The 23,615-nt window shown below is 48.2% G+C and overlaps 8 protein-coding genes across 8 annotated transcripts; 3 read left to right on the top strand and 5 right to left on the bottom strand.

The window, feature by feature from the left end:
* Positions 1 to 320: 320 nt before the first annotated feature.
* Positions 321 to 1,502, top strand: UA08_04710 (hypothetical protein; the record flags this gene model as incomplete). The annotated part of the gene is made up of 4 exons (XM_020267010.1): positions 321 to 543; positions 610 to 692; positions 773 to 1,385; positions 1,438 to 1,502. The coding sequence occupies 4 exons, from the start codon at positions 321 to 323 to the stop codon at positions 1,500 to 1,502; spliced, it is 984 nt and encodes a 327-aa protein (XP_020120210.1).
* Positions 1,503 to 2,079: 577 nt separating this feature from the next.
* UA08_04709 (Saccharopine dehydrogenase) lies at positions 2,080 to 3,711 on the bottom strand (the record flags this gene model as incomplete). Its single annotated transcript, XM_020267009.1, has 5 exons — positions 2,080 to 2,949; positions 3,011 to 3,103; positions 3,165 to 3,451; positions 3,526 to 3,579; positions 3,660 to 3,711. The coding sequence occupies 5 exons, from the start codon at positions 3,709 to 3,711 to the stop codon at positions 2,080 to 2,082; spliced, it is 1,356 nt and encodes a 451-aa protein (XP_020120209.1).
* Positions 3,712 to 4,150: 439 nt separating this feature from the next.
* UA08_04708 (hypothetical protein) lies at positions 4,151 to 5,385 on the bottom strand (the record flags this gene model as incomplete). The annotated part of the gene is made up of 2 exons (XM_020267008.1): positions 4,151 to 5,092; positions 5,161 to 5,385. The coding sequence occupies 2 exons, from the start codon at positions 5,383 to 5,385 to the stop codon at positions 4,151 to 4,153; spliced, it is 1,167 nt and encodes a 388-aa protein (XP_020120208.1).
* An 879-nt stretch (positions 5,386 to 6,264) lies between these two features.
* UA08_04707 (putative acyltransferase) lies at positions 6,265 to 8,662 on the bottom strand (the record flags this gene model as incomplete). The annotated part of the gene is made up of 4 exons (XM_020267007.1): positions 6,265 to 7,413; positions 7,478 to 7,746; positions 7,818 to 8,415; positions 8,492 to 8,662. The coding sequence occupies 4 exons, from the start codon at positions 8,660 to 8,662 to the stop codon at positions 6,265 to 6,267; spliced, it is 2,187 nt and encodes a 728-aa protein (XP_020120207.1).
* A 2,375-nt stretch (positions 8,663 to 11,037) lies between these two features.
* Positions 11,038 to 11,871, top strand: UA08_04706 (hypothetical protein; the record flags this gene model as incomplete). Its single annotated transcript, XM_020267006.1, has 3 exons — positions 11,038 to 11,335; positions 11,540 to 11,662; positions 11,807 to 11,871. The coding sequence occupies 3 exons, from the start codon at positions 11,038 to 11,040 to the stop codon at positions 11,869 to 11,871; spliced, it is 486 nt and encodes a 161-aa protein (XP_020119967.1).
* A 622-nt stretch (positions 11,872 to 12,493) lies between these two features.
* UA08_04705 (hypothetical protein) lies at positions 12,494 to 14,178 on the bottom strand (the record flags this gene model as incomplete). The annotated part of the gene is made up of 4 exons (XM_020267004.1): positions 12,494 to 13,312; positions 13,375 to 13,697; positions 13,761 to 13,767; positions 14,008 to 14,178. The coding sequence occupies 4 exons, from the start codon at positions 14,176 to 14,178 to the stop codon at positions 12,494 to 12,496; spliced, it is 1,320 nt and encodes a 439-aa protein (XP_020119968.1).
* A 1,757-nt stretch (positions 14,179 to 15,935) lies between these two features.
* Positions 15,936 to 18,724, top strand: UA08_04704 (hypothetical protein; the record flags this gene model as incomplete). The annotated part of the gene is made up of 3 exons (XM_020267003.1): positions 15,936 to 16,100; positions 16,176 to 18,566; positions 18,623 to 18,724. 3 exons carry the CDS (start codon positions 15,936 to 15,938, stop codon positions 18,722 to 18,724), a joined length of 2,658 nt encoding a protein of 885 aa, XP_020119973.1.
* A 743-nt stretch (positions 18,725 to 19,467) lies between these two features.
* UA08_04703 (hypothetical protein) lies at positions 19,468 to 22,016 on the bottom strand (the record flags this gene model as incomplete). Its single annotated transcript, XM_020267002.1, has 2 exons — positions 19,468 to 21,749; positions 21,815 to 22,016. 2 exons carry the CDS (start codon positions 22,014 to 22,016, stop codon positions 19,468 to 19,470), a joined length of 2,484 nt encoding a protein of 827 aa, XP_020119974.1.
* Between the last annotated feature and the right edge of the window lie 1,599 nt (positions 22,017 to 23,615).

Below are 23,615 nucleotides of genomic sequence, written 5' to 3'. Positions count from 1 at the left end.
CTCAGACCACTGCCTGTCCTGATACTTTGCGCTTCTTCAACACCTGTGCAATCTTCATATGATGAGATATATAGCTGGCACCAGTCCTAGAAAGATTTGTTCTCTGTTCGCTGCGGACTTGCTTGCAACGGGTCGCATTAGTCGGCCCAACGCTCTGACTTGATACATTTTTTACTGTTTTCGATTTTTCTTTCTGGTGAATATTTACTATATATTCAGATGACTAATTGAATAATTAGGGTGTGGCCCGTCATTTTTGAGCATAATACCTCTTTATTTGATTTCCAAGTCGCCGGCTAGCGCAAAAACTCGTGTACACAATGGCTCTTCACAACCCAAACAACTGGCACTGGGTGAATAAGGATGTTTCCGCATGGACAAAAACATATCTGCAGGACAATCTGTCTAAGATCACTGCTGAGGACAACGGTGTCTCGGCCAAGGTTGAAAAGGTGTTGAGCATGGATGGCGACGTAGATGTCAGCCAACGTAAAGGAAAGGTCATTACTCTTTATGATGTGAAATTGCAGCTAGAATACGAAGGTTCCAACTCCCCAGTGATAATTTTTTTTTCTCCCTTCCAGGATAGAGACTCACTCTTAACTGTAGGTAAGACTAAGGATGATGAGACCGTGACCGGCACAATCAGCATTCCTGAAGTCGCTCATGATACGGAAGAGGATGAGTTTGTCGTATGTTTCCCGTACTTGCTATCGTATTTCTTTTCTTGTGTGTGCGTGTGTGTGAGATTGTTCTAACTGGCTTGACTCAGTTTGAAATCAGCGCCTACTCGGACTCATCTTCCAAACAACCTGTAAAAGATCTTGTCCGGTCTAAGATCCTTCCTCAATTACGTACGGCGCTTGCCAAACTTAGCAAAGTCCTGATTGAGGAGCACGGCAAAGATATCCAGCATGCTCCCGGGTCTAATCCTTCCAGTGGATTCGCTACTCCGGCTTACCATCCACAAAAGTCGCCGACGCCTGCGCCGGCTGCGCCCAAGACGGCCACCACATCGACTGGCAAGGTCTCTGTTAACACCACGACTGTAACAGCCTCAGATGAAATGCGGACCACTGCAGAAGAGCTGTACACCACATTCACAGACCCGCAACGCATTGCCGCCTTTACTCGAGGACCTCCCCGTCAATTTGACGGCGCAAAAGTCGGGGGCAAGTTCTCCATATTCGACGGCAACGTGGACGGTGAATATGTGACTTTGGAGCCATCAAAGCGTATTGTACAGAAGTGGCGTTTGGCTCAATGGCCGGAAGGACACTATAGCACGCAGGAAATTTTCTTTGACCAGAATGATGTTGACCGCGTTACGGTTCTGCGAGTCTCCTGGACCGGTGTCCCCATTGGTCAGGAAGAGGTGGTCCAGCGTAATTGGGAAGGATATTATGTTCGGAGCATTAAGCAGACCTTCGGGTACAGTCCCCCGTCATCCTTTGCTCGTTCTACCCCTCAAGATCCCCCCCATTCCCCTTCCGCCCACTTAAACCATCATCATTCTTCTTCCCCATATCAGTCATCTTTTGTGGTCCGATTACTGATAGTTTTCTTTGTTCTTCTTCTTGGCGTAGGTTTGGCACAATACTCTGAGCTCTTTACCAATTTCTTCCAATAAACCACACAAAAACCATCATTCGCCAGTTTTCCCCTCCAAATCTGTTTATCGATAGAAATATCATGCAGACAGAATACATTCGCCAAATTCAAATCTTTTGCTACACAGCTCTCGAAAGAAGAGACTGAAAGAATCAGAATATATTAATGGCTGGGGCGGGAGCAGAGAATGACATTATTGACATTGGCTTTTTGGTGTCTCCTCCGATTATGCAATTTTTGTCACCTTCACCTTATTACGAGCAAATGATAAACGAAAACTAGAAGTCAAAAAGAGAATGAAACTACCTAGGCTGCATCAATGAGAATTCTACTCAAAATGAGGCTATCCCTTTTTAAATTGAAATCATTCATTCTCGTTGCTCTGTTTTAGCTAGTGATGGTGTTCACTGTTTGTATGGTCACCGCCTTTTGGCCTATCGTAGTTAGGCAGCGCCAATCACCGCTATTTTATAAAGTCTTTTCAATCAGTTCAATGCCATAATCTTCCTTGAGAGTCTTGATGAGCGGAGCACACAGATCCATACTCATCGGGGCCAGAATGCCCTTCTCACTGATAACGCCCTCGAGGACCATTTTTACGGCAACACCGCACGGGACACCCACGAGCTTGGCCATGGCAGAGTAACCCTTTGGATCACCGTACTCAACCAAAGTGCTAGTGCGCGTTTCGCGAGAGCCGTCCTTGTTCTCAATCTCAAACTTATGTTGCAACATAACCATGTCGCGCTCTCCAGGGCCGTATTGCATCTTCTCCTCTAGCCTGGCGCAGAGGGTGTCAAGAGGGTTGTTGCGCGGGGTGATGGGGTCTTCGGAGAAGAGACCGATCCAGCGCAGACCGGCCAGGATGCGGTCACGCTCGTCGTTGTCTTGGAATTTGGTCTTGGAGGAGATGGCCCAGAGGAGATCGATTTCTTTCTCAGAGGTGGCGCCTAGAATCCGCTTGGTGGCTTCCCGCCAGGGAATGGGCGAGCCCTTGAGGAAGTCGTATTCGGTCTCGCTGAGGAATCCAATGTCGACGAGGACTTTGATCATTTGAGGGAATCCTTGATAGCGGAGCGTGCCGCGTATGACGGTTTGTGCTTCGGGAATGTTGTAGCGCTCGCGGTACGGGGTGGAGTCGCGGTTGGGGTAGGCAACAAATGCGTAGCCGGGGTAGATGTAGTAGGGCTTTGCCTCGCCCATGAGCTCGCTTCCGGGGACGCTGAATTCGGCTCCGTCCCGGTAGAATTTGGCTGAGTTTCCGAGGGCTAGGAGAACACCACGGCTGGACCAGGAAAATTTGTATCCGAGCGGGTTGTCAGAGTCCTCGGGAGCCGGCTGGAGATGGCTGATTAGTGGAATTGTTTCCAGGGGCAGGGAAGATGGTGGGTTAACGTACAAGGCCACCGCAATATGAGAGGAAAGACACGATTTTGCCCCCGGCATTGTGGACTTCGCTGATTGTTTTAACGGCGTAGAGATGGTCGATACCCTAAAGAGACATGACCCATCAACACAAGAACTTGCGTTTCATTCATCATGATATAACCCACCGGATCCAAGCCAATCTCATTCATTACTGTAATTCCAGCTTTCTTGGCATCCTCCTCCAGCTCCTGCATCGCCGGGGAAACGTAGGACGTTGTCACGACATTCTTCTTTGTGCGGATAGCGGCCTTGATGACCTGAGCGTGGTAGGTGTAGGGAATAAGGGAGATGACGAGATCAACCTTCTCCAGCTCCTTGTCGAGTGCAGCATCATCATTCACGTCAAGTGAGATTGCCTTTGTGTGCTTTCCACCGGCAGCAAGCTTTTTGGCGCCCTCAATGTTCCTGGCCGCTGTTCAATTGTTGTCGACATGGTGAGTACTCACTCGCTTGATTGCTATCATGCGGAGACAAGTGATTACTTACCAACGGTAACCTCAACACCGGCTTTGTCAAGAACATCGACAGTGGGCTTGGTGACTTTAGATGAACTATGGTTAGCTCGTTTTCTCTGACGGGAATAGGATTATTTATGAAGAGCAGGTACTGGAATTGCCTACCGAAACCAGAGCCCAAAAGAAGGACCTTGGAACCAGCGATTTGCTTGTCCATCTTTAATATTGGCTGATAAAAAGATATAGAAAGACAGGGACTAGGGTTGCAGCTTCAAATTATTTTGGAGATAATAAATTTGGCGGGGGAGGCTCCGAGAACGGAGAGCCTTTATATCTCGAATGTGTGAATTTCACGTGACGTCAGGACAACAGCTTTCGCACGACGAAGCACCAATGGTAACGTCGAGAAATAAAGATGTATGGGTTGTTTTCAAGGCTGAACGAATAGAATACATTTGCGCCTTCGATTGACCCAGTGAAAAAAGAGCTTTCGATTTGGTTATGCATAGTATACAGGGGTGACCAATTAAATACAATTGCGCGGTCGATGTGGGGCCTCAGGCAGAACAGCATACAACACAACATGACATGCTGACAGACAGCAATTCACAACAGAGTGGTAAGCTGATGGCGGTAATAGAAGCACAGGATTTCCCCTAATATGCCTTGATCTGCGTCGTTGTCTCGTTGATAGTTAGGTTAGCGTCTATCGCACTCCTCCATTCATCTGCATCGAGACCGCTCTCGCCTTTCCATGACTTCGTGACCCTTCGTTGCCACTTCCAAAGCACGGGCAGAAACTGCCATAGGTCGAATTCAGGCCATAGAACATCTAGGAATACAAGCTCTGTATCCTCATGGCATTGCCAGAGCATAAAGTCGCTGAGCCGCTCAACACCCGAGGTCCGAATTAAAATGTCAATGGGTGGGTCGTGTTTCGTGTACATTCGCTCTGAAAGTGTCTGAGGGGTGATTGTTTCGGACGACAAGAATTCGGAATTGCCAGTGGCTTGGCCATTAAGGTGGAGAGTTGTAGATGATGAGACGGACGAAGGAGAATCATATACATTGTGTGTTTGGTTGACGCCGGGTGGCCCATTTTCGTCATCTTGCGAAAACGCAGATACGGAATCCGAGTCACCGCTTACTTCCTGGTCTTTTGTATCCTGAAAAGCTTGTGCTTTGATGTTGGACACAATGTGCGATTCTGAGAATGGTCTTCGATTTTCGTTTGCCCTCGTTTCTTCTAATGGCGTACTGTAGTCAACGACGGTTTGTTTTATTGCGTGTGCTATCTCGTCCCTTGACGTGTAAGGGCAGCATATATTAAGGACCCTGTCTCCATTGCGACTTGTAAGTTCGACGGCTCGGTTCACTGCCGCAATGACATCTGGCCTGAGTAGGTCTTTACGACCAAGAAACCGAATGCTAGCCCCATATCTGTCCAAGATATCTCCATGTTGCGTAAGTTGAGCAAGCTTCACGTTGGCCATATCCATGAGTCCGTTGACCTCGAATTGTGATCGGTTGAAGTTCTCAATACTGAATGCGTAGATAGTTACGACTTTGACACCGCTTTTGTAGCAAACGTCGAGTATCTAGACTCGCGTGCGTGTCAGTCATGGCCCTTGCACCAAAAGGGTGTTGGTTGTCCAATCCTACCTACCCTGGCTAATGCTTCAAATCCAAGATGATGTCCCTCAATTGTTTCTATTCCATGGCTCCTAGCAAATCGACGATTCCCATCCATCACAAACGCAATATGTTGCGGTATTGGGCCCTGCCTCAAGGCGCCGAGGAGTAATTCCCGAACTCTGCTAACGACAAATTCGACTGGTGGAGAAGCAGCCAGCCATTTCCGGATATGCGATAGGTGCATTGACGTCGACATTCTGGCTGTTTAGAAGGACAATATTTGGATTTGATTGAAAAGAGAAACGAAAATAAAAAATAATGTGATAGTATCAAGATATGAAGAAGGCTGACGAAGGTAAGGCCAGTTGGGCCCGTACTAAGTACTAATTAAGTTAGTGAGTTGACTATCCCTAAAAGAGTTGTCTTATGTCATTGTTAACCCTAACCCTATATACCCATTGCAATATTAGCTAAGATAAGATAATTCCTCCATGAACCGACGCATTGTGAGTATGAAGATAAATGTCGGGCAAGTTGGTTTTGGCAATGGAGTCGAGAGTGTAACAGCGGATGGCCGTGGGTATCAGGATATAGATGTGCTACAAGGATGGAATTTCCCTGCTTGATGTTGGCTATTTCTTCTAGTACTCGATCCATTCAATCAAGCACCGTTAACCCGAGAATGCAATAACCCGGCATACCTAAGTAATCACACAACGACAAAGAACATTGTCACGTTACTAGTAGAGAAAAATTATATCTGGAGAGATGCACCGTCATAGTCTTGGAATTCAGGAAATTTTGAATATACTTAGAAGTCCTGGCATAACGAGCTAATGTATAGTGCGGTACAGAACGTTATGTGCTATCCTTGGATGTTACATGGGTATACAATATCAGTGTCCTAAATATTATTCACACTGTTCAAAGAATCCAAATAGAGCGCACATGAACGGAATTCGCAACCATAATGCATAACGACCTAGAAAAGACATTCGCCACCTTGTTCGACTGCATCGGAGAGAAAAGCTTCAAGGCATAATATACAGACTGGTATCATCTTGCGCACGAAAAATCACAACAATTGAAGATATTTTCAACAGTAAGCTTATTTTAACAACTCTAAAGGGACCAGCTACAGATTCTTTTTCTCTCCATCTTCTGGGGGCGTAACAGATCCCGCACTGACATTTTCCCAGCCAAAGTCTTCGCTACGTCGCCGACGTTGCTGACCGCGTTCTCTCATTGCACCCCGAATGCGTTTACTGACCTCGTCTAGTCGACCTTTGCCGTCAATCTCACTAAGTGGCTGGATAGAACCAGAGACGCGAGGACCTGTGGTACTGCGGCTTCGGCTGCGACTGGCAGGCCGCGTAGAGAAAAATCCAATGCTGGACAGATTGTGGAAGGACTCATTCCGTGGAAGCGGTTCCTGCGTCGTGTATTTGGTCACAGGATCATCACTTGACTTGTTTTCGCCGTCAGCTTTATTGCCGGTCCCTTTGAAAGGATCGGCGACGATACGAGTCGAATCAAAATCAGGGAATAGTTCAGGACCAAGCGTGTTGACAGCTTCTGTCAACTCGTGCGAAAGTTCAGCCCGTCTTTTTCTGAGTTTCACAAGAGTGTTTGCAGATGAAGGGTTTAGTGAGAGCATAAGCGGTCGGAGAGATTTTACGATATCCATGCCAATTTCCCCAATGCGAAGAGCGGCAAAGGTTATTGTGGGAAATAGCAAAACACCCAATAAAATGACAGCCCACAATGGAACCCATTCTGGAACATATCCTTGGATCCTATTGCGATAGGTCCAGTACGTGAAGAGCGTAGTATAGAATGCATACACAGCGGGTGCGAATGCTAATGCAACAAGGAGTTTCCATGTGGCCATGACGTCTCGTCCTTGAAGCTTCACAGTCGACGCAGCCAAAGCCTCCTCGGACTTCTTTTTGGAGATCAGTTTCGTCGCGACGAAGACAGGTGCAAATAGAATAAGACCCGGCAGTGTTCCAATGGCTAGCAGGGTGAGTTTGCTTAGTCTGTATATCAGTGTGGAAACTACCCTGATAATGGAGAACTTGGCATATTCAACCTGATGATCACGAAGCCCAAGTAATCGAAGTTCTTTGTTGTAGTTTGTGACGGACTTTTTCAGTTGCACGATACGAGGATCGTCCTTGAAGTGGGTATATCCCTTAATAAGGCGCCGATTCAGCTCGATAACCATTGGCAGCGGCAGCTTTTTGCCCTTCGTGTTATACAAACGGCGAGCAGATTGAGCGGCCTACGAGAGAAAGTGAGCTGTGCATAATTCTCAAGAGAGTTTGTTTGCGAGATACCGTCCTTACCATCAGTGTTTCAAAATCAGGTCCATTCACAGTCACAGCCAAGAGGGCATGATAGATAGTATCCAGAAGCTCACCAACGGCTTCTCGCCTCTCGCCACGCTTATACTTCTCGACTAGCTCACGAGGAATTTCAATCGGATTACCGAACTCAACAACAGCTCTCGACCGGAACTTGTGTGCATGGAAGTAGTTCATTCCACACGGCACGATTTTCAATCCTGAATCCGGGTTCTCGGCTAAAGAACCAAGGGCCATGATTGCGACACCGGCTATTAACTACTGTCAGCATTAACCTGACCTTAAAAAGCATCATACAACAGGGAAGGCTCTCGTGCAGTACCTTTCAAAGGGAGCAACTCTGGACGATCATGACTACCACCCTCAGGAAATATACCAATGCATCCGCCATGACTAAGTCTACCGAAGACGGCCTTGTAAACTGCGCTCTGATCCACATGAGGTGCTGTCTTAAATTTCGAGCCTTCAAAGTCCGCGTTTCCAGCCTCAGCACCTGTTGCAGTGAACTTTCCATCATCGGTGATATCAGTTCTCCCCGTCAATTGATACAGAGCGTCTTTCTCTTTGACTGGTTTCTTTAAAACAAGCTCCTCGGGCCCCCTAATTTCGGCAATGGTTGCGCTATAGGAACTGCCATTGATTGTTGGCAGGTGTATGGTGCCTTCCGGCTCGAACCCAGGTCCATCAAATTTGGTGCCGATTCCGCGCAGTAAGGTCGGCTCATTAATGGGGTCGGGCAGATAAATTAATCCAACTCCAGGCTTCATGCTGTCCATCGCTCGCGCCACAGGGACAGCGCCAATTCCTCTTGATAAAAGACCGATGAATTTCCGTCGAAATGATTTCTCCGCGATGAGCCAGGAAATGCGACGGCCGACTTCCCTTCGAGCGACGCGCATAAGAATGAGTGAATCGACAAACTAGTAGATAAACGATGGCCTTCAGTTATTTGTTTGAAAAGCATAGAGAAGTACTAGCGCATGGGTCGTTTCATACCTGATTGGCATGCGGTGCAGCTACGATAATCAAGGGTCCTCTTCTCGGTACTTTCCAGGAACCGCGTGGATGCACCTCCCTGAAGAAAAGATCAATCAAAACAGAGAAAGTCCAGAGCACCAGGTCATACAACCACCCGATTTGGGGTGGAATATATGGCTGCGTTGCCATCTTCCGTGCTTTGTATTGTACGTCTCTCCTGCTCCTCGGCTATCCGCTTTTCTCCAAGCCCGAGGACTTCATGTATTAGCGACAGTAGGAAGCCAGCGTGAGGCGAAGAACAAATTTGGGCACGTTTTCTGGTCGCAGGTCATTCATTCAGCGTCAGGTCCTGCAGTCAATCGATCTGGAGTAATGACGTAGTAGAACCTACCAGCAACCCAAGTATTGCAGAAAGAGTCCAGGAGAAAATTTTAAAAGGAAAAAATAAGAATGTGAATTAATAATAAGCGAGCATGAGTAAATGCGAAGACTGATCCCATGCTCTGCAGCAGCAAAGTGTCTGGCGGGGGTTGCGGCGCGATGCGACGCTTCTAGAAAACAAAATGGCAAGACGGAAGTGGAATATGATGAAATGTGCTGCACGGTTGCCTTGCAGCCTGAGGCCCCTCGCGGATAAGCAGCAGCCGCGGATTGCGATAGAAACATTTGCTGCTCCCTCTTCCACCAGAGGTGTCTGTCTCTTCTTCGTGCTATGTTTCTACTGTGCTCACGCACAAAGTCTGCCGACTCCTTCAGCCTTGATTAAACTCCGTCTAAACCCGTCAACTTAGGATGAACAGCATGACCGCCGATGTCATCTAGCATGCCCCTCCAAGTACCGGCCCTTGACAATGCGCTATCAACCCTTGCCAACGCTACAGCAGCACTCGACTAATAATTGAACTTTTTGATTCCTTGTCTGCCGAGTGCATTACCCACCGCGATATATCCACGAGAGAAACAGTCGGTTCGAACTAGACGGTATATATTCCGTTGAGTGGGAAGATGTCTTTAAAGTATGAATGTTTGCATTGACCGTTTACCTACAAAGCATTTCTTGCTATTTCTTTTTCCCAATTTTATCATCCAATACTATCATTTCCATCGATTGAACGTTCATTGTCATAGGCTTCTGATGAGCTTTGTGCTAACTACGATACCGAGCAGCTGGGTTATGCTTTCGAGTAAGGAAGGCTTCGTTCGACTTCCCAATGAACACATTATCTATGCCTCTCCACCACGCACAGCACTGTCGCTGAAGCCACCAAGTTCTTGGAAGGGCAAAGAATCCTTCGCAGTCACGAGTAGTTCTGGGTGCTTGTATCTCACAAACCAAAGGGTCCGTGTCCCAGCATCCAGTTGATGGCTGTGGCTAGCAACTTATTCATGTTGTAGATTGTTTATCTTCCGTCCCAACCGACCGATCGAATCCAGTCATTCACGGTGCCTCTCCTTAATCTTCACGATAGCCATGTTTCTGCACCTTTCTTCGGCCCGAATGTATGGACTGCGCTGGCACAACCCGTTTCGGGCGGAGGAATACCAGCTTCACTACAGTTAGTGGAACTAAAAGTCACATTTAAGGAAGGAGGGGCCTTTGATTTCCACACGCATTTTGAGCGTATCAAAGACCGACTTCAACAAGCCGTTGAACATGCAAGAGATAGCGGCTCGGCAGCTGCCCAGTCCTCGGCTGGACGCGGGATCAATTTTACCAACGTCCATCTCGATGAACTCCCAGCTTATGATGGACCTAATAACAACAATACTAGTTGTGGTCTATCACATCATGAAACACCCCAATCTACTGCCAGGGAAACGGCGGGCACAAATTGCCCGGCTCCCATGGAGCCTCCACCGGGATATGAAGAGGTGCAACAACGGAGTGTAGCAGAAGAATTAGAGGATCAACTTCGAAGAGCACGTTAAAAGCGGCAAAGATGACACAAGTTCTACTGCTGATTCCAGACCTTACCGATCTGTATCCGAACCTCTTCAGCCTTCAAAACGCATTGTATATGGAATATACACATCATCATCTGCATTGCACTATTGTATTGATCCGGCGAGTGGGTATGATTTATGCATCTCCAACGCCTTGTCCATGTCTAGGAGCATTGGTATCATCTGCTTCTTTCAGCATAACTAATATGTTTGATTTACATGCCGTATTTGATTCATAGTGACCTACCCAAAGACAGCGTTTAGAACGCACTGACTTTCAGGCATGAAAGAGAAGATTGAGAACATGAATACCTGATAGTCGTATACGATTCTGATATTGGTATATACATTCTTAAACAATGATTTATATCTTGATTCAAGTTGGCAAAGTCTTATATAAACAATCTCGGGTGCGAGCGGGTGCGAGCCAATCACGTGTAAGGGAATTGGCCAGTCAGCATCGGGCCCGGGAAGACCGCCGCGTTCCCGTTTTTCCAGGACTGAGAGCTTCACAACCTCATTTCCGACTTGCTCCCGGTCGTCACCAACCCCCAATTCGCACCACCACACCTCGCAACATACTCAATTACGCTCATTGAGTGAGCTGACGCTGTCAGAAAATGGGTCTCACCGATTTCTTCTCAGATTTGGTCTCCTCCTTCGGCTTGGCTGAAGCCCAAGCTGAGGCTCCTCCCGCTGAGCAGACCGACGAGACTGTCGCCGAACAACAGGAAGAGAAGTCCGAGGAATCCGCTGAGCCCGCTGAGGAGCCTTCCGAGCAAAGCGAAGAGCCCGAGGGTGAAGCTGAGGCCGAGCCTGAGGCTGAGGCTGAGGAGGAAGCCGCAGAAGAGGAAGAGGAGGAAGAAGAAGAAGAGGAAGAGGAAGAAGTCGAGGATATCAAACCCAAGCTTGAGGCGGGTAAGTTTATTTTTCTTTTCATTCTGTCAAGAAAAAGACCCTCTTTTTTTGCAGCTTCGAATCATGTGCGACTATACCATTTGTAATTGTTGTATATGGGTTCCGATATGAGATGAGATCATATGGAAACTTGAATATGCATCTTGAAATCATCCCCCCCAATGGTATCGCTTGAACATCAGCTGATCTTGGTATTCGGTATAGATTGTGCAAACTCCCAGCAATGTGCTCCCTTTAAGCACCACTTCGACGAATGCGTCGAGCGCGTCACACGCCAGCAGGAGGACCCCGACTCCAACGGCCCCACGGAAGACTGCGTTGAAGAGTGTAAGCTCACGGCATTCTTTATCCATACCCGTCGCAATTTGACATATTGTCTTTGGTTGTATTCATTGGCTATATGTGGAGATTTCGGATGGGAATTTTACTGTTATTATCATCAGAAGCTAATAGTTGTCTACTTGTCTACAGTCTTCCACCTCCAGCACTGTGCCACCCAGTGCGCTGCTCCCAAGCTCTGGAAGTCCCTGCGGTAAAGCTCCAGCCCGTCAATGTTTACGTTTATGCGTCAGTATGCGTGTGACATGGACTGGGTCCAAAAGGATATCTTACAATATGTTCCCTGTCGAGACTCGCTGCATAAAGGTGCTTTAAACGCCGAGAATAGAGAAGGAAAATCAGAGCTATGATGAACGATGATAGATTTCTAACTTGAGGTCGTTCCCCTCCGTTGTGGTTTCTCCTATTATCATCACCATGTATTATCATTCGAAGTGTTGCATAGCCCGCTGTCAAAGTCTGGGTTCTTTCTGGTCTTGGTGGGGGGAAAAGCTCCATCAAGCAACGAAAAGTGAGAATAGATCGTCCATGTTTCACTTTTTTTTTTAATGTACAGGTAGCTAGTGACTTTCTTCTATCTTGATTCAATGTTTATTCCGATATCTCTTTTGTTCTAGATCTGTTCATCCACACCACTTTTTCTTTTTAGAAACATTCACATTCGCTTAATAAGAAGTCCGCGGCACATACGAAATAGCACTCAATGTTTGCGAATTGGTATCAGGATATACATCAAAAGAACGTACGTCATCTATTCATCAAAAACAGGTCATCAGCTTGTAAGTAGTCGCTCGTAGGAATAACAGAAGTAGCACGTCCTCATACACCTTCTAACTCTCGCTCGTCGTCGGCAATAGCGGTGGTGTTGTCATTACTTCGACTACTCAACTGAACAATCTCCGCCGTATGCCCACGATCTACTTCCAGGCGTCTATTAACAATCTTAGGTCCAAACACGTTCAGTGTCATTGGCAAGATCGCAATGACGCACGCCACAACAGCGCTGAAGATAAGTGATCTTTTCATGTTAGCTGGTGGATGGCCATTGGGCCCGGCTTTGAGTGCGGTTTGGATGACGGTGAATATGCCGCCTAGCAACTGTCCGCCCGTCCATAAGAGGGTGCTGCTGATCTCAGGGGAATATGGATGTGTGATTTCAACGATGAACTCGAGGACCACGGGGAGAAGAGAAAATGCACTTGCACCGAAAAGCGCCAATACGACAATACTTGGGGCGATGCCATAGGGGCTCGCGGGGGCAAAGTAGAGTGCGATGTAGCAGATGGCGTGGATGGGGACAGCGATGCGGATGATTAACAGGTATTGCTTGAATCGATCATTGATGGGAGAAACGATGGCTGATGCAACGAGACCGGCAATGATGAGAATGCCACCGGCAACACCGGCATCGGTCTCAGAGAAACCGTAGGGGAGGAGGATCTGATTGATGAGGGCAGAGATGCTGTTGAAGAAGCCCACGTACACGGAGAATGGAATGCAGATGAGCCAGAATTCTCGAACACGGACAATCCCCTTTATAGATTCCATGAAGGGGGTTTTGGTTATCTCGGCGGACGCACAAGGTGGTATGGCAGGCCTGGCTGGGACGAAAAACGACGGAACACAGATAATGGTAGCCTGCGCAAGTTAGAGAATAGACCCAATATATCTGATGTGACCAGAGGACGTGCTAGACATACTATCACCGAGATCCAGAGCACCATGTTTGGTATTTGGTCAGGACTCACGGCCCAGAAAGAGTCGACGAGCTCGCCAATGGCCGCTCCCAGGGGATTCGCCAAAGTTGCCAAAGCAGTTGCACTCGTTCTGCCTTTCTCCGTAAACCACAAGTCACTGTATCTTGTTGGTGCAGCCAAGGCAAATGGTTGGGATAGACCGAGCAGCAGCTGACCGAACATAACCACGCCGAAGATGCCATTGTTGGCTTTGGTGCCGGCGTAGCGAATCCAGTTACCAACTAGAATCAGAATTGAACCGGTCATAAGCACCGTTCTGGGACCTCCTTTGTTCAACATATACATTACAACACTAGCGGTGATTTATTCGTTAGACGTGACGAGCAAACCAGAAAGCTAGAGAGAGAGAGAGAGAGAGCGAGTATATGTACTGACGGCGTTGAGACACAAAAGGCAAAGAGGAATGCGGTGCTCAGCCAGTTAATTGTGCTTTCTGATACTCTAAAATACTCTGCAGATGTGGTCGAGATGGCAGAAAACGTTAGCCACTAGGTATATTGATATCAGTAAAGCGGCTCTGTAGACAATACTAAATGGCAAATGCTGGGAAAGGAAGCTTTCTTCAGATGAACCTACATCCCAACTAATGATGATATTCATCAAGACCAGCTGAAAGAGGCCAAAAAAGCGTCTCTTGTAGACTTTGTATGTGGGCGTTGGTGTCGCATTGGTGTTCATATTCACCATCATCAACTCATCAATGGACTCGCCTTTCGCCGAGCCCATGTCGGCTTCTTTTTTCGCCATCGTGGATTTGAGGCCTAATCCAGTTTGCGTATCCGTCAAAAGATGCTGTATTGTTCAGATGCCCGGGCTCATTGCGCAGATACGTTGTGCTTGTAGGTCATGTCGAAGTTCAAGTATTGCCCTTGGTCTTGGACTTGTAGCTTGGATCAAGCTGAAGTTGTGTTGGATGTTAGCACCAGACTACTAGGTAGTTTCTCACAGGACTGAGTGAATGCTACTTAGAAGACACGGGAATATAAAAGGGAAGATATGGGCTTCAATTGTACCTAGGTACGACGCAGTATGGATGCGGGGAATGCCTTGGGTAGACTGCTAACTGGGCGACCCTCCAGCGTTGCATCACCTTATCGCTTGCTACTAAAGCGTTGATCCCTGCTGCCGAGGAACAAACATAATTGTATGTGCCATTCACTATATTTAATCACGGGCATGCGATCACTTTCCATTCAAGCCACACAAAGGAACCAAGGCTATCGGGCGGCGCGCTGCACACAGACAATGATAAGATAGGTTGCTACATCGCATCAATCAGCCTGAATGACAAGGATTTATATACATATGTATATATATGATAGCATCCACGCCCAATCATATCGTTGGAATCACCGTCAGAGTCCTTATCATGCCTTAACATCTGAGAAACCTCGAAGGCGATCTTGGCTCGCGTAACAGGTATCTTTTCAAGAGAGGGTATTCCGTAGTTAAGCGTCTCTTTTGCGATGGTCGAGCATTGTATTTTGTATGGCATACCATTCATGCATCGCTTATTATTGCATTCTCATGCATGGTCCTGCCGCAATGCACGTCACAAAAGGGCGTCACCTGGGCATGCTAGTTGACTTTCGAGTTGTCCGCATAATACCAGCCGATATAGAAACTGGATGCAACGAGCTTACTCTCACTGCCGTGGCTTTTCCTTGCGGGGCAGAAAATGTCTGAAGAGAAGAAACGGCGAGAACTTAGGAGAAAAGTCCGTGCAGCGTTGTTTTCTTCAAAATCGGCGTCCCCGGAAATTATGACAAGTCGTGTTGAGATACTCCGCCGTGACGAATGGCTCAGCCACTGACTGCACTTGGGCCTCCTTTAGCTGAGCCACAGCAGCGATGGTTGTTTGTGGTAGCACGGAGCCATGTCAGCGTTGCTCAGTAAGTGAAGAGCAGCAAACAGATAATACTCAAGGAAAGAGACAGGACTAGTTCGCAGAGGAAGTGAGTGTACGAGCGAGAGAGAGAGAGAGAGAGAGAGAGAAAGAGAGAAAGAGAGCAAGAGACAGAGAGCGCCTGCCAAATCTACATTGCAGCGGCCGGCCAGTGCCTGCCTAAGATTAAGATTCCGGCGAGCCGCCTTCCCTGCGTAAACTCAACTGGGTTAAGCTCGTCTCGATTACGCCGACGTCTTTTTTTCTTCTCTTCTTCTCTTCCTCTTCTTCTTCTCCGGCTTCACTTTATTAAATAGATAATTATCATACACGTGTCGCTTGCTCTGCTCGCCGAGAAACTCCGGAAGGGTAACCTCGATCTCTCCCCTGACCTGCCTGACCTTTGACCAACTGCCTGACTGACTGACTGCCAAAAACAGCATTCACTGTGCACACGTCTTCCGCTTTCTTTATTCCCTACTGACCCCAGTCGATCCCTTTCTGCTCCGCCATGTCTGCAGCGTGAAGACCTCGTTCATCTATATATAATACTATATAATATCTACACATATACTCCCCTGCGCATCCTTTGCTTGCCGAGCCGCTTCTGACCGCCACGATGAATGTGGACAGCCTCCGGTCGAGTCGGTCCTCATACGGGGATCCCAGGTACCTCTCCTCCGGTTATCCCAATGGTGCCGTTTCTTTGGTTCCGTCCCGGGCCCTGGATGGCTACCGAAGTATGTCGGACGTAGGGACGGATGATCGGTCTCAGTACAGTGGGGTACGCGTTATGACTTTTTTTTTTCGTTTCTTGCTGCGCTTCTGACTTTTGCTGACTGCTTGACATATTGACTAGTCCGGTGCGATTCCCCCAAAAAACGTGCCTTCTATCGATGTTACCGATCCAGTCTTACTACATCTCCTGACCGAAACCGCGATCGGAGACAGCGCCGGGTATGAGATTCTCCCATTCGAGGAAATTGAGGATTTAAAACGCGAACATGAAGTGCTGTCGAATCGCATTGAAAGTACGAAGCGGAAACTTGCCCTGGAGACCAAGCTGAGGGATGCCGCGAAATCCCTCAGCCGATTACCAAATCCAAAGGCTAATGGCAACGGTGAATATACGAACGGCAATACCAATGGTGTAGCGCATCATCCCGAAGATGAGGAACTTGCTGTTAGCTCTCAGAAATGCGAACAACTATCCCAGGAACTTTGGGCTGTGGAGCGGAGAGCGCAGGACGTTCATAAACGGCTCCTTGAACACACGGCAGGAATACTGCAATTGACACACCGTGGCCTCAAGAAGAACGCCAAGCGTGATAGCACGAACCATGTTCCTAACGGCGCCGGATTTGACTTTGACGAGCGAAGTTTCTATAAAGCTCTGGAAGTAGAGGATACTCATGGTCTCAAGGCGGATGTCGACACCCTGCGCAGAACCGAGCAGAAACTTGAAGATCTAAATGGGCGCCTGCGCGATATATTATTTCAGGGTCATGCTGACCGTGATGCAAGCCCATTGCCGCTTAGAGTCAATAATGATACATCCTTAGCCTATATCCAAGACCACCTGGCGTATCTCGAAACTAGCTTGGAAACACTCCAAATAGACGGGCTACCGGGAAGCGGACCGGTACCAGAAATTTCTGCCACAGAAATGGAGATTGAGCTTAGTGCTATCAATAGTCAACTGCAAAGTTTACTTGGGCAGGCAGGTTCTCACCTGTCACCGACTTTACCGCCACCCCCGAGTCCGTCTGGTCAATACCTCAACGGCCATATCGACTACTTGCGAAGCGGAATGGAGGACCTGCAGGGCCGCGTCGAGAGATTACAGGATCAAAAGAGCATATTGACAACGCAGATTCAACAACAAAGAGAGCTGAATTCAAAATCTGATGCCGAAAGGGATGCTCACGTCGCCGACTTGGCGCAACAACTTATGGAGACAAGGAAAGAATTAGAGCTCTCAGAGCGCGAAGCTCAAACCGTCAGAAATGAACTGGGCTTGGTAATGGAGCAGCTCGATACAGCGAAGCAGCAGCAGAACATCCAGGATCAGCAACTGGAAATTGATAAAGATAAAGCTGAAAAGGAAGTCGAACATCTCCGAGAACAATTGGATCTAGTAATGGAGCAGCTTAATGCAGCAAAGGAACAGCAGAATACCCAATATCAGCAACTAGAAACCGGAAAAATAGAAGCTGAAAGAGAAGCCGAACGTCTCCGAGAAGAATTGGGTTTGATGACGGAGCAGCTTGATGCCGCACATCAACATCAAGGCACCCAATATCAACAGCTAGCCAATGATAAAGTTGAAGCCGAGAAAGCAGCCGAACGTCTTCAAGGAGAATTAGGTTTGGTGATAGAGCAGCTCAATGCGGCAAAAGAACAGCAAAATAATCAATTTCAACAGCTAGAGACCGAAAAGGCTAAAGCTGAAAAAGAGGCTGAACATCTCCGAGAAGAACTGGGTTTAGTGATGGAGCAGCTTAATGCGGCAAAAGAACAGCAAAATAATCAATTTCAACAGCTAGAGGCCGAAAAGGCTAAAGCTGAAAAAGAGGCTGAACATCTCCGAGAAGAACTGGGTTTAGTGATGGAGCAGCTTGATGTGACGAAGCAACAACAAGACATTCATCATCAACAGCTAGCGAATGATAAAGCTGAGGTGGAAAAAGAGGCCGAACGTCTCCGAGAGGAATTGGAGCATGTTGAAGGAGAATATGCACGCGCCCAGACCGAGCTGACTGTGGTTAAAGCGGAACTTGATGGGGCATACGGTACTCGTGCAGAGCGAGCTGCCGAAGCTGCAGCTAACCCAGCTCTATACAAGGAGATCGAAGATCTGCACACCAGGAACATTAGCCTAGCAGAAGAGCTAGCAGCCTTGAGAGCCGAGCAAACAAATCGTGACAACGGTCAGGGCGATCTTCAAAAGCGCGTGGAAACTCTTCAGAAGGAACTTGAAGAGACGATAGAAGATTATGAGTCTATGACCAAGGCCAGCATTGAATTTGAAAAGGAACGCGAGAGATACGAAAGCACAATTGACAGTTTCCGGGACCGCTGCGAGCAGCTAGAGACACAGCTAAGTGATGAGCGCATCACGTGGATGGGCGTCAATAGCCAGACAGCAGCAAGAGACGGTGCCATGGAGACGACATCAACAATGGTACTGAAGAATGAATTCAAAAAGATGATGCGTGATACGAGAGCGGAAAACATGAAGCTTCTCAGGGTAAGTCTCCTTCTTATTTTCTTATACACCAGTTCGTCCTCACATACCTTTTATAGGCGGAACAAGAAGAACGAAAGAAACTCGAAGTGCTGGTACGCAGTCTCAAAATGGAACAAACCATGGGCAAGTCGAATCTCAGTCAAAACATGGTGGCCTAAACCTTCACAATATCCTTTTCTTTTCTTTTCTTTTCTCCTCTTACATTCTTGTGTATTTTTCTCCCTGTAATGACAAGCAACGATCCAACGATCATCGATTCATGCATGAAAATAAATATAGCGAGCCATCTAGATATATGGGGAAGGCGGGCGTCAAATCTTGTTTTCTTTTACTTGAAAAAAAAAAGGAAAGCAAAATCCTTTTCTCAGGTGTATTACATATTTGTTTCTCTTTCACTCTATATTACACTTTTTGTCTATTTCGGATTATCTGGTTTTCACAGGCAATCGGGTCACGCGTCAGCTTTGACATTTGAGCTAGAGTTATTATTAGCTTTTGTGCATATATGCACTTGGGTATATTTCTCTATATATATTCGATACCATGACGGTCACAACCTGAAATAGGTAGATACGTATCTTAGATGAACAAATCATATAATCATACAATCAAAATTAGACTATTGTTTCCGTTCATTTATTTTCGTCCCAACTAAATAGATACAAGTATATAAGTAAGCTGCGTTATCTAGGTTGATCCGGATCCAACAATGATATAAACAAGAAGTTAATAATACTCCGGAATATTTCAAATGCAAGAAGCAATGCCTTAACCTTGTATTGAGATGTATCGCTTTTGTGTTTCGTATTCATGAGTATCGTAGTCGTTGGTCGTCATTAGGAAAGGGGATACAGAAAATAGGTAGAAAATTGAATGCGTAAGACGTATTAATACGACGTGGTTATACCCCCACAAAGAATTGGGATGCTTCGATGAGTTCGGCATCGCCAGCAGCGAAATCCCAGCCGACGATTCGCCGATCTTGACTGGCGCAAACGATTTTGCGCGCGTCGAATTGAACCTTGTAAACTCTCGATCCACCTGGGGTGCCGGCAGGGTTGACCAGTTGTCGGTGTACTGGGAACCCATGTGGATGAGCTACAATATGGGCTGCCTGGGCTTGAGCAGCGGCTGCGTTCATTGCATGCGCCTGATGCAAAACTGCAAGTGGGACTTGGTCCGGTGGTGGATTGTTGCCTAGAGGGGCCTGCGGTGGCACCGCACCGGGTGCATTAACGCCTTGGTTATCAATATTATTGTTGTTGTCGTCGGCACCCGCAGGAGGATTGGCAGCTTGATGTTGCAGCACTGGCATAGCTCGCATTATGCGACGCGCTGTTATATCACGGGCACGGTGTGCGCTTGTCGAGTTTGCCATTGTCACGGCATCCGCCTGGCGAAGTCGATGTCCAACTAGCCACTTGCCGTCCCGGTCCTGTCTCCAGATGATGACTGTCTCATCGTATGACCCGGACACAATCCTAGCCCATCGGCTTCCTCCGCCCCCTGGCGGAATCCGTGCGCCCAAGGCCATAATATCTCGTGGGTCTTTTGAGCCGGCATTCCGGTATTTCATCCGGCGACGAGTGACGGCTGGCCATCGTTGATGATAAGGTACGATGCCACTACGTTGGGCATCCCAGAAATCGCTGTCCACAGCAAGGGCCTCGAGCCGGAGTGCTTCTTCAGCGCCAGGAGGATCGCCAAACCCAGCCTGAACCGTTCGCACCAGATTGGTATGTCCTATCAGACAAGCCACTTCAGCCCCGGATGCATGGTCATAGATGCGAACTGTGTCATCATTACTACCACTAATGATGCGCCGGTTATCGAACTGAACGCAGGCAATACCCTTGTTGTGGCCCATTAATGTCCTCAAGCATGACCCGTTACGGATGCTCCATACTTTGATCAGCCGGTCTCCTGCGGCCGATACGATTTCGTCGTCGTTGATCTCAATTGCGTTGACAGCAGCGCCATGACCTTCAAGCGTCATCAAAAGACTGTATGGCTCTATTGCTTTTATATGGCCGCTGGCTAGCTCCGCCTCCAACACAGATGGCGATATTTTGGTGGTATCTATAATGTAGGAAGGATATGTAACTGTTGGTCCCTTGACAACCGAAGGGTAGTCCTTGTCCCGTGGATCGAGGGACCGGCGATTCCACACCTTGATAGCATGATCCTTGGAGCAGGTTACCAAATAACTCTTGTTGAACTTCAGGTTTAGAATCGAGTCATGGTGCGCATTGGTCAATTCAAGGACCTTCTGGCCAGTGGAAAACCTCCAAATAATGACATTCCTGTCGCTACCGCCGGATATGATCACATCTTCTTCTGGACTGGGATCAAATTGCAGACATAGCACTGATGTTTGATGACCCCGAAGTGGTGGGAGGCTTAAACGCCTTCGATCCATATCCCAAACACGAACTGTCTTGTCGCGACTACCACTGACCAGCCATTTGCCCATGAACTGAATGGTGTAAACGCACTCTTCATGAGCCTCTTCAATGTGGTTCGGGTGGGGAACTTGGAAATTGGTGAAGCGAGCTTTCAACCAGTTGTCTTCCAGGCGTCTCCGTTGCTTGTAGAGATAAGGCCAGTTTATCTTTGCTGTGCCATTCGGTAGCCTAATCAACAAGGGGGAATGCCTACCCACGTACACATCACTCTCTTGCTCGCCATCGACGTCAAGGGGAGAGTTTGGCACGTCTGCTTCTAAGGACTGATGCTGCTCGTTCCAAGGAGGGCTGGACTGTGAGTCTGAGGCATCATTAGATATTTCTTGTGACTGGAAGCCTGCTTCGATAACACGTCTTTTGAGTTGAGGTTCTGATACGTCAGAATCAGCATGCCTAGTCCGAGTTTTGCGACCCTGGGACACAGATAGCTCGGAATGCAGTTGCTCATATTTTCTGATAGCACCAAAGTCCAATCTCCACCCCTCTTTGATGTACATGCCTCTCCATAGGCACGAATCAGTGGTGATGCGACTCCTCCAGTCACGCGAGGCGAGCGATGCGTTGAGTAATGTAACTGGGTCGAGATATGAGAATATCTCCGCGGTGATCTCGGGAGGTAATCTGCGCAAGGGATCCATGTGAAGTAGTGGCCGCAGTCGCTCTACAATCGATGAGAGAGAGCTAGTTCGTAAGCTGCTTAGTAGTGAGTAGGCAAGCTCTGTGGATGTCTGTTAGTTAACGCAGCAGTGATTCGATTGGGTGCGAACCAGCAAACACACGCACCTGCTCTCTCCGGTTCACTGTGGGCAAGAATCCAGTCCGGCAGAAACGAAGACTCATTCCCTACTTCACCTTCCAGTTGACTTCTTGAATCGTCGGAATAGCCCTCGTCCAGCTTGTAGGATGTTACTAGGGGAGCCGCGGTGTACGCGGGTTTGTCAGAACGCATCCGCCAAAGGGTTTCCGATGGATCGTCCTCATTCATATTAGGGACTCTAGAGCTCCGACTTCTGCAGCGGACGTAAAATGGCTACCACCAGTGGCCCCAACAGCCCCGACCCTGGTGAAGCAGAAGTCTTGTGTCTTTCTCGTGGCTAGAGCGAGGGGGAGTGAGGGAAAAGTCAGGTAATCCGCAGTGTGGTCAACCGATAGGGTAGCCAACCAAATACAAGCAATCAATCAATCAGAGCAGCGTCGACCTGGTGAAAGCGCGGAGACAAGAGCAAGCCCCTCGTTGTCGATGTTCATTCATTGTTGTGTTGTGATGTGATGAGATGAGTCGAACTTGACGGCAAGAGGCAGAGACGTTCCGGGGCTAGCGCGGGTGCCTCAGGCTGCCCAGCGCTTGGGAGTCTCGCCTCGGCGGTTCTTCTTTGTTTTGAAGTTGCTTTGCACTTGCCAGCAACGTTACAGCGGCCTACAAAGTAACTAGCTTGGTTAGTTGACTACTCGCAGACAGCCTGAATCAGCTGATGGACTAACTTAACTAACTATAGTGAAGTCGGAGTGCTGTTTCTTCAACTGGCAGGCCAGGCCTGAAGGGCAGTTCTCAACGCAACTCACTGATTCTTTGCTACCCAGCACCATCGACATGCAAACCGGAGCCCTTTATTTCATTGGCCCATCCGTTCTTTTGCTGTTTCAGACGAGTATCACAACCCTATCACACGGCACCGACCTGGGAGTCGGAGCTGACGCCAATATAGTCCAATACCCTATCACCCCCGAATGACTGTGCATGCGGTTTCGCCTCCGGAGAATAGCCATAGAGAGTAGACATGTAGCGGTAGTGATAGAGCGATATGATACGCAGCGTACTCTGTAGAACAACATGGACTGTTGTTTCGCGACTTTACCTGATCAGAGCTTAGCCTGCGTTGCCGAAACACGCTACGGCAGACGTACACACTCAGACTCACTCTTGATCCGGCGTTGATGCAGCAAGCAAATCCCTCTCCAGCCAGTGACTCCTTCGTGCGGCCTTGCTCTGGTGTTCCCATCTGGCGTGTTGTGCTGTGACGAGACCCCTTGGCTGGCTGGCTGGCTCCTCCTTCGTGCCTGCCTCTCGGCGTCGGTCTGCTTCCCCCCTCTCTCCACACCCCCGACCGACCACACATTTTCCTCGTCGTCGTCGTCCTCCTCCTTCTCCACCCCCCACCACTTCAAACATTCCCCTGCGACGCATCGCTGGCGGACGGACAAGAAAGCATTCAGTACAAGTCGAGTCGTCTTCCATCTGCCATCTTGGATGCTGGCCCTGCCTGTCTGCACGGGTTCTGGCGCACTCTCCAAATCATTCCCCCCAAACCAACCTTACCTAGATAGAGTACTGGGGCCGGCCGGCGACTATTATTTTGCCCGGCCATCTTGCTCGTGCAACTTCCACCGGTTAGCCTGTCCATTCGAATACCCTTCCTCTGCGATAATCGGTACAAGCCGTGGAGCAGGCTCTCGCTGCGATCAACGTGAACAACACGACTCCAGTGGCCCGCAAGTTGGACTGCCCTGCGTCGCTCTTGTCACCCTCGATTCTCCCTTCGGTTTGGACGTATTGATTTGCGCTACCGCTGTTCCATATCGATGA

Source organism: Talaromyces atroroseus (genome assembly GCF_001907595.1).
Source record: "Talaromyces atroroseus strain IBT 11181 chromosome Unknown scaffold_5, whole genome shotgun sequence".
Taxonomy (NCBI): Eukaryota; Fungi; Ascomycota; class Eurotiomycetes; order Eurotiales; family Trichocomaceae; genus Talaromyces; species Talaromyces atroroseus.
Note: the sequence above shows the minus strand (reverse complement) of the source record. Positions and strands in the feature narration are given on the sequence as shown.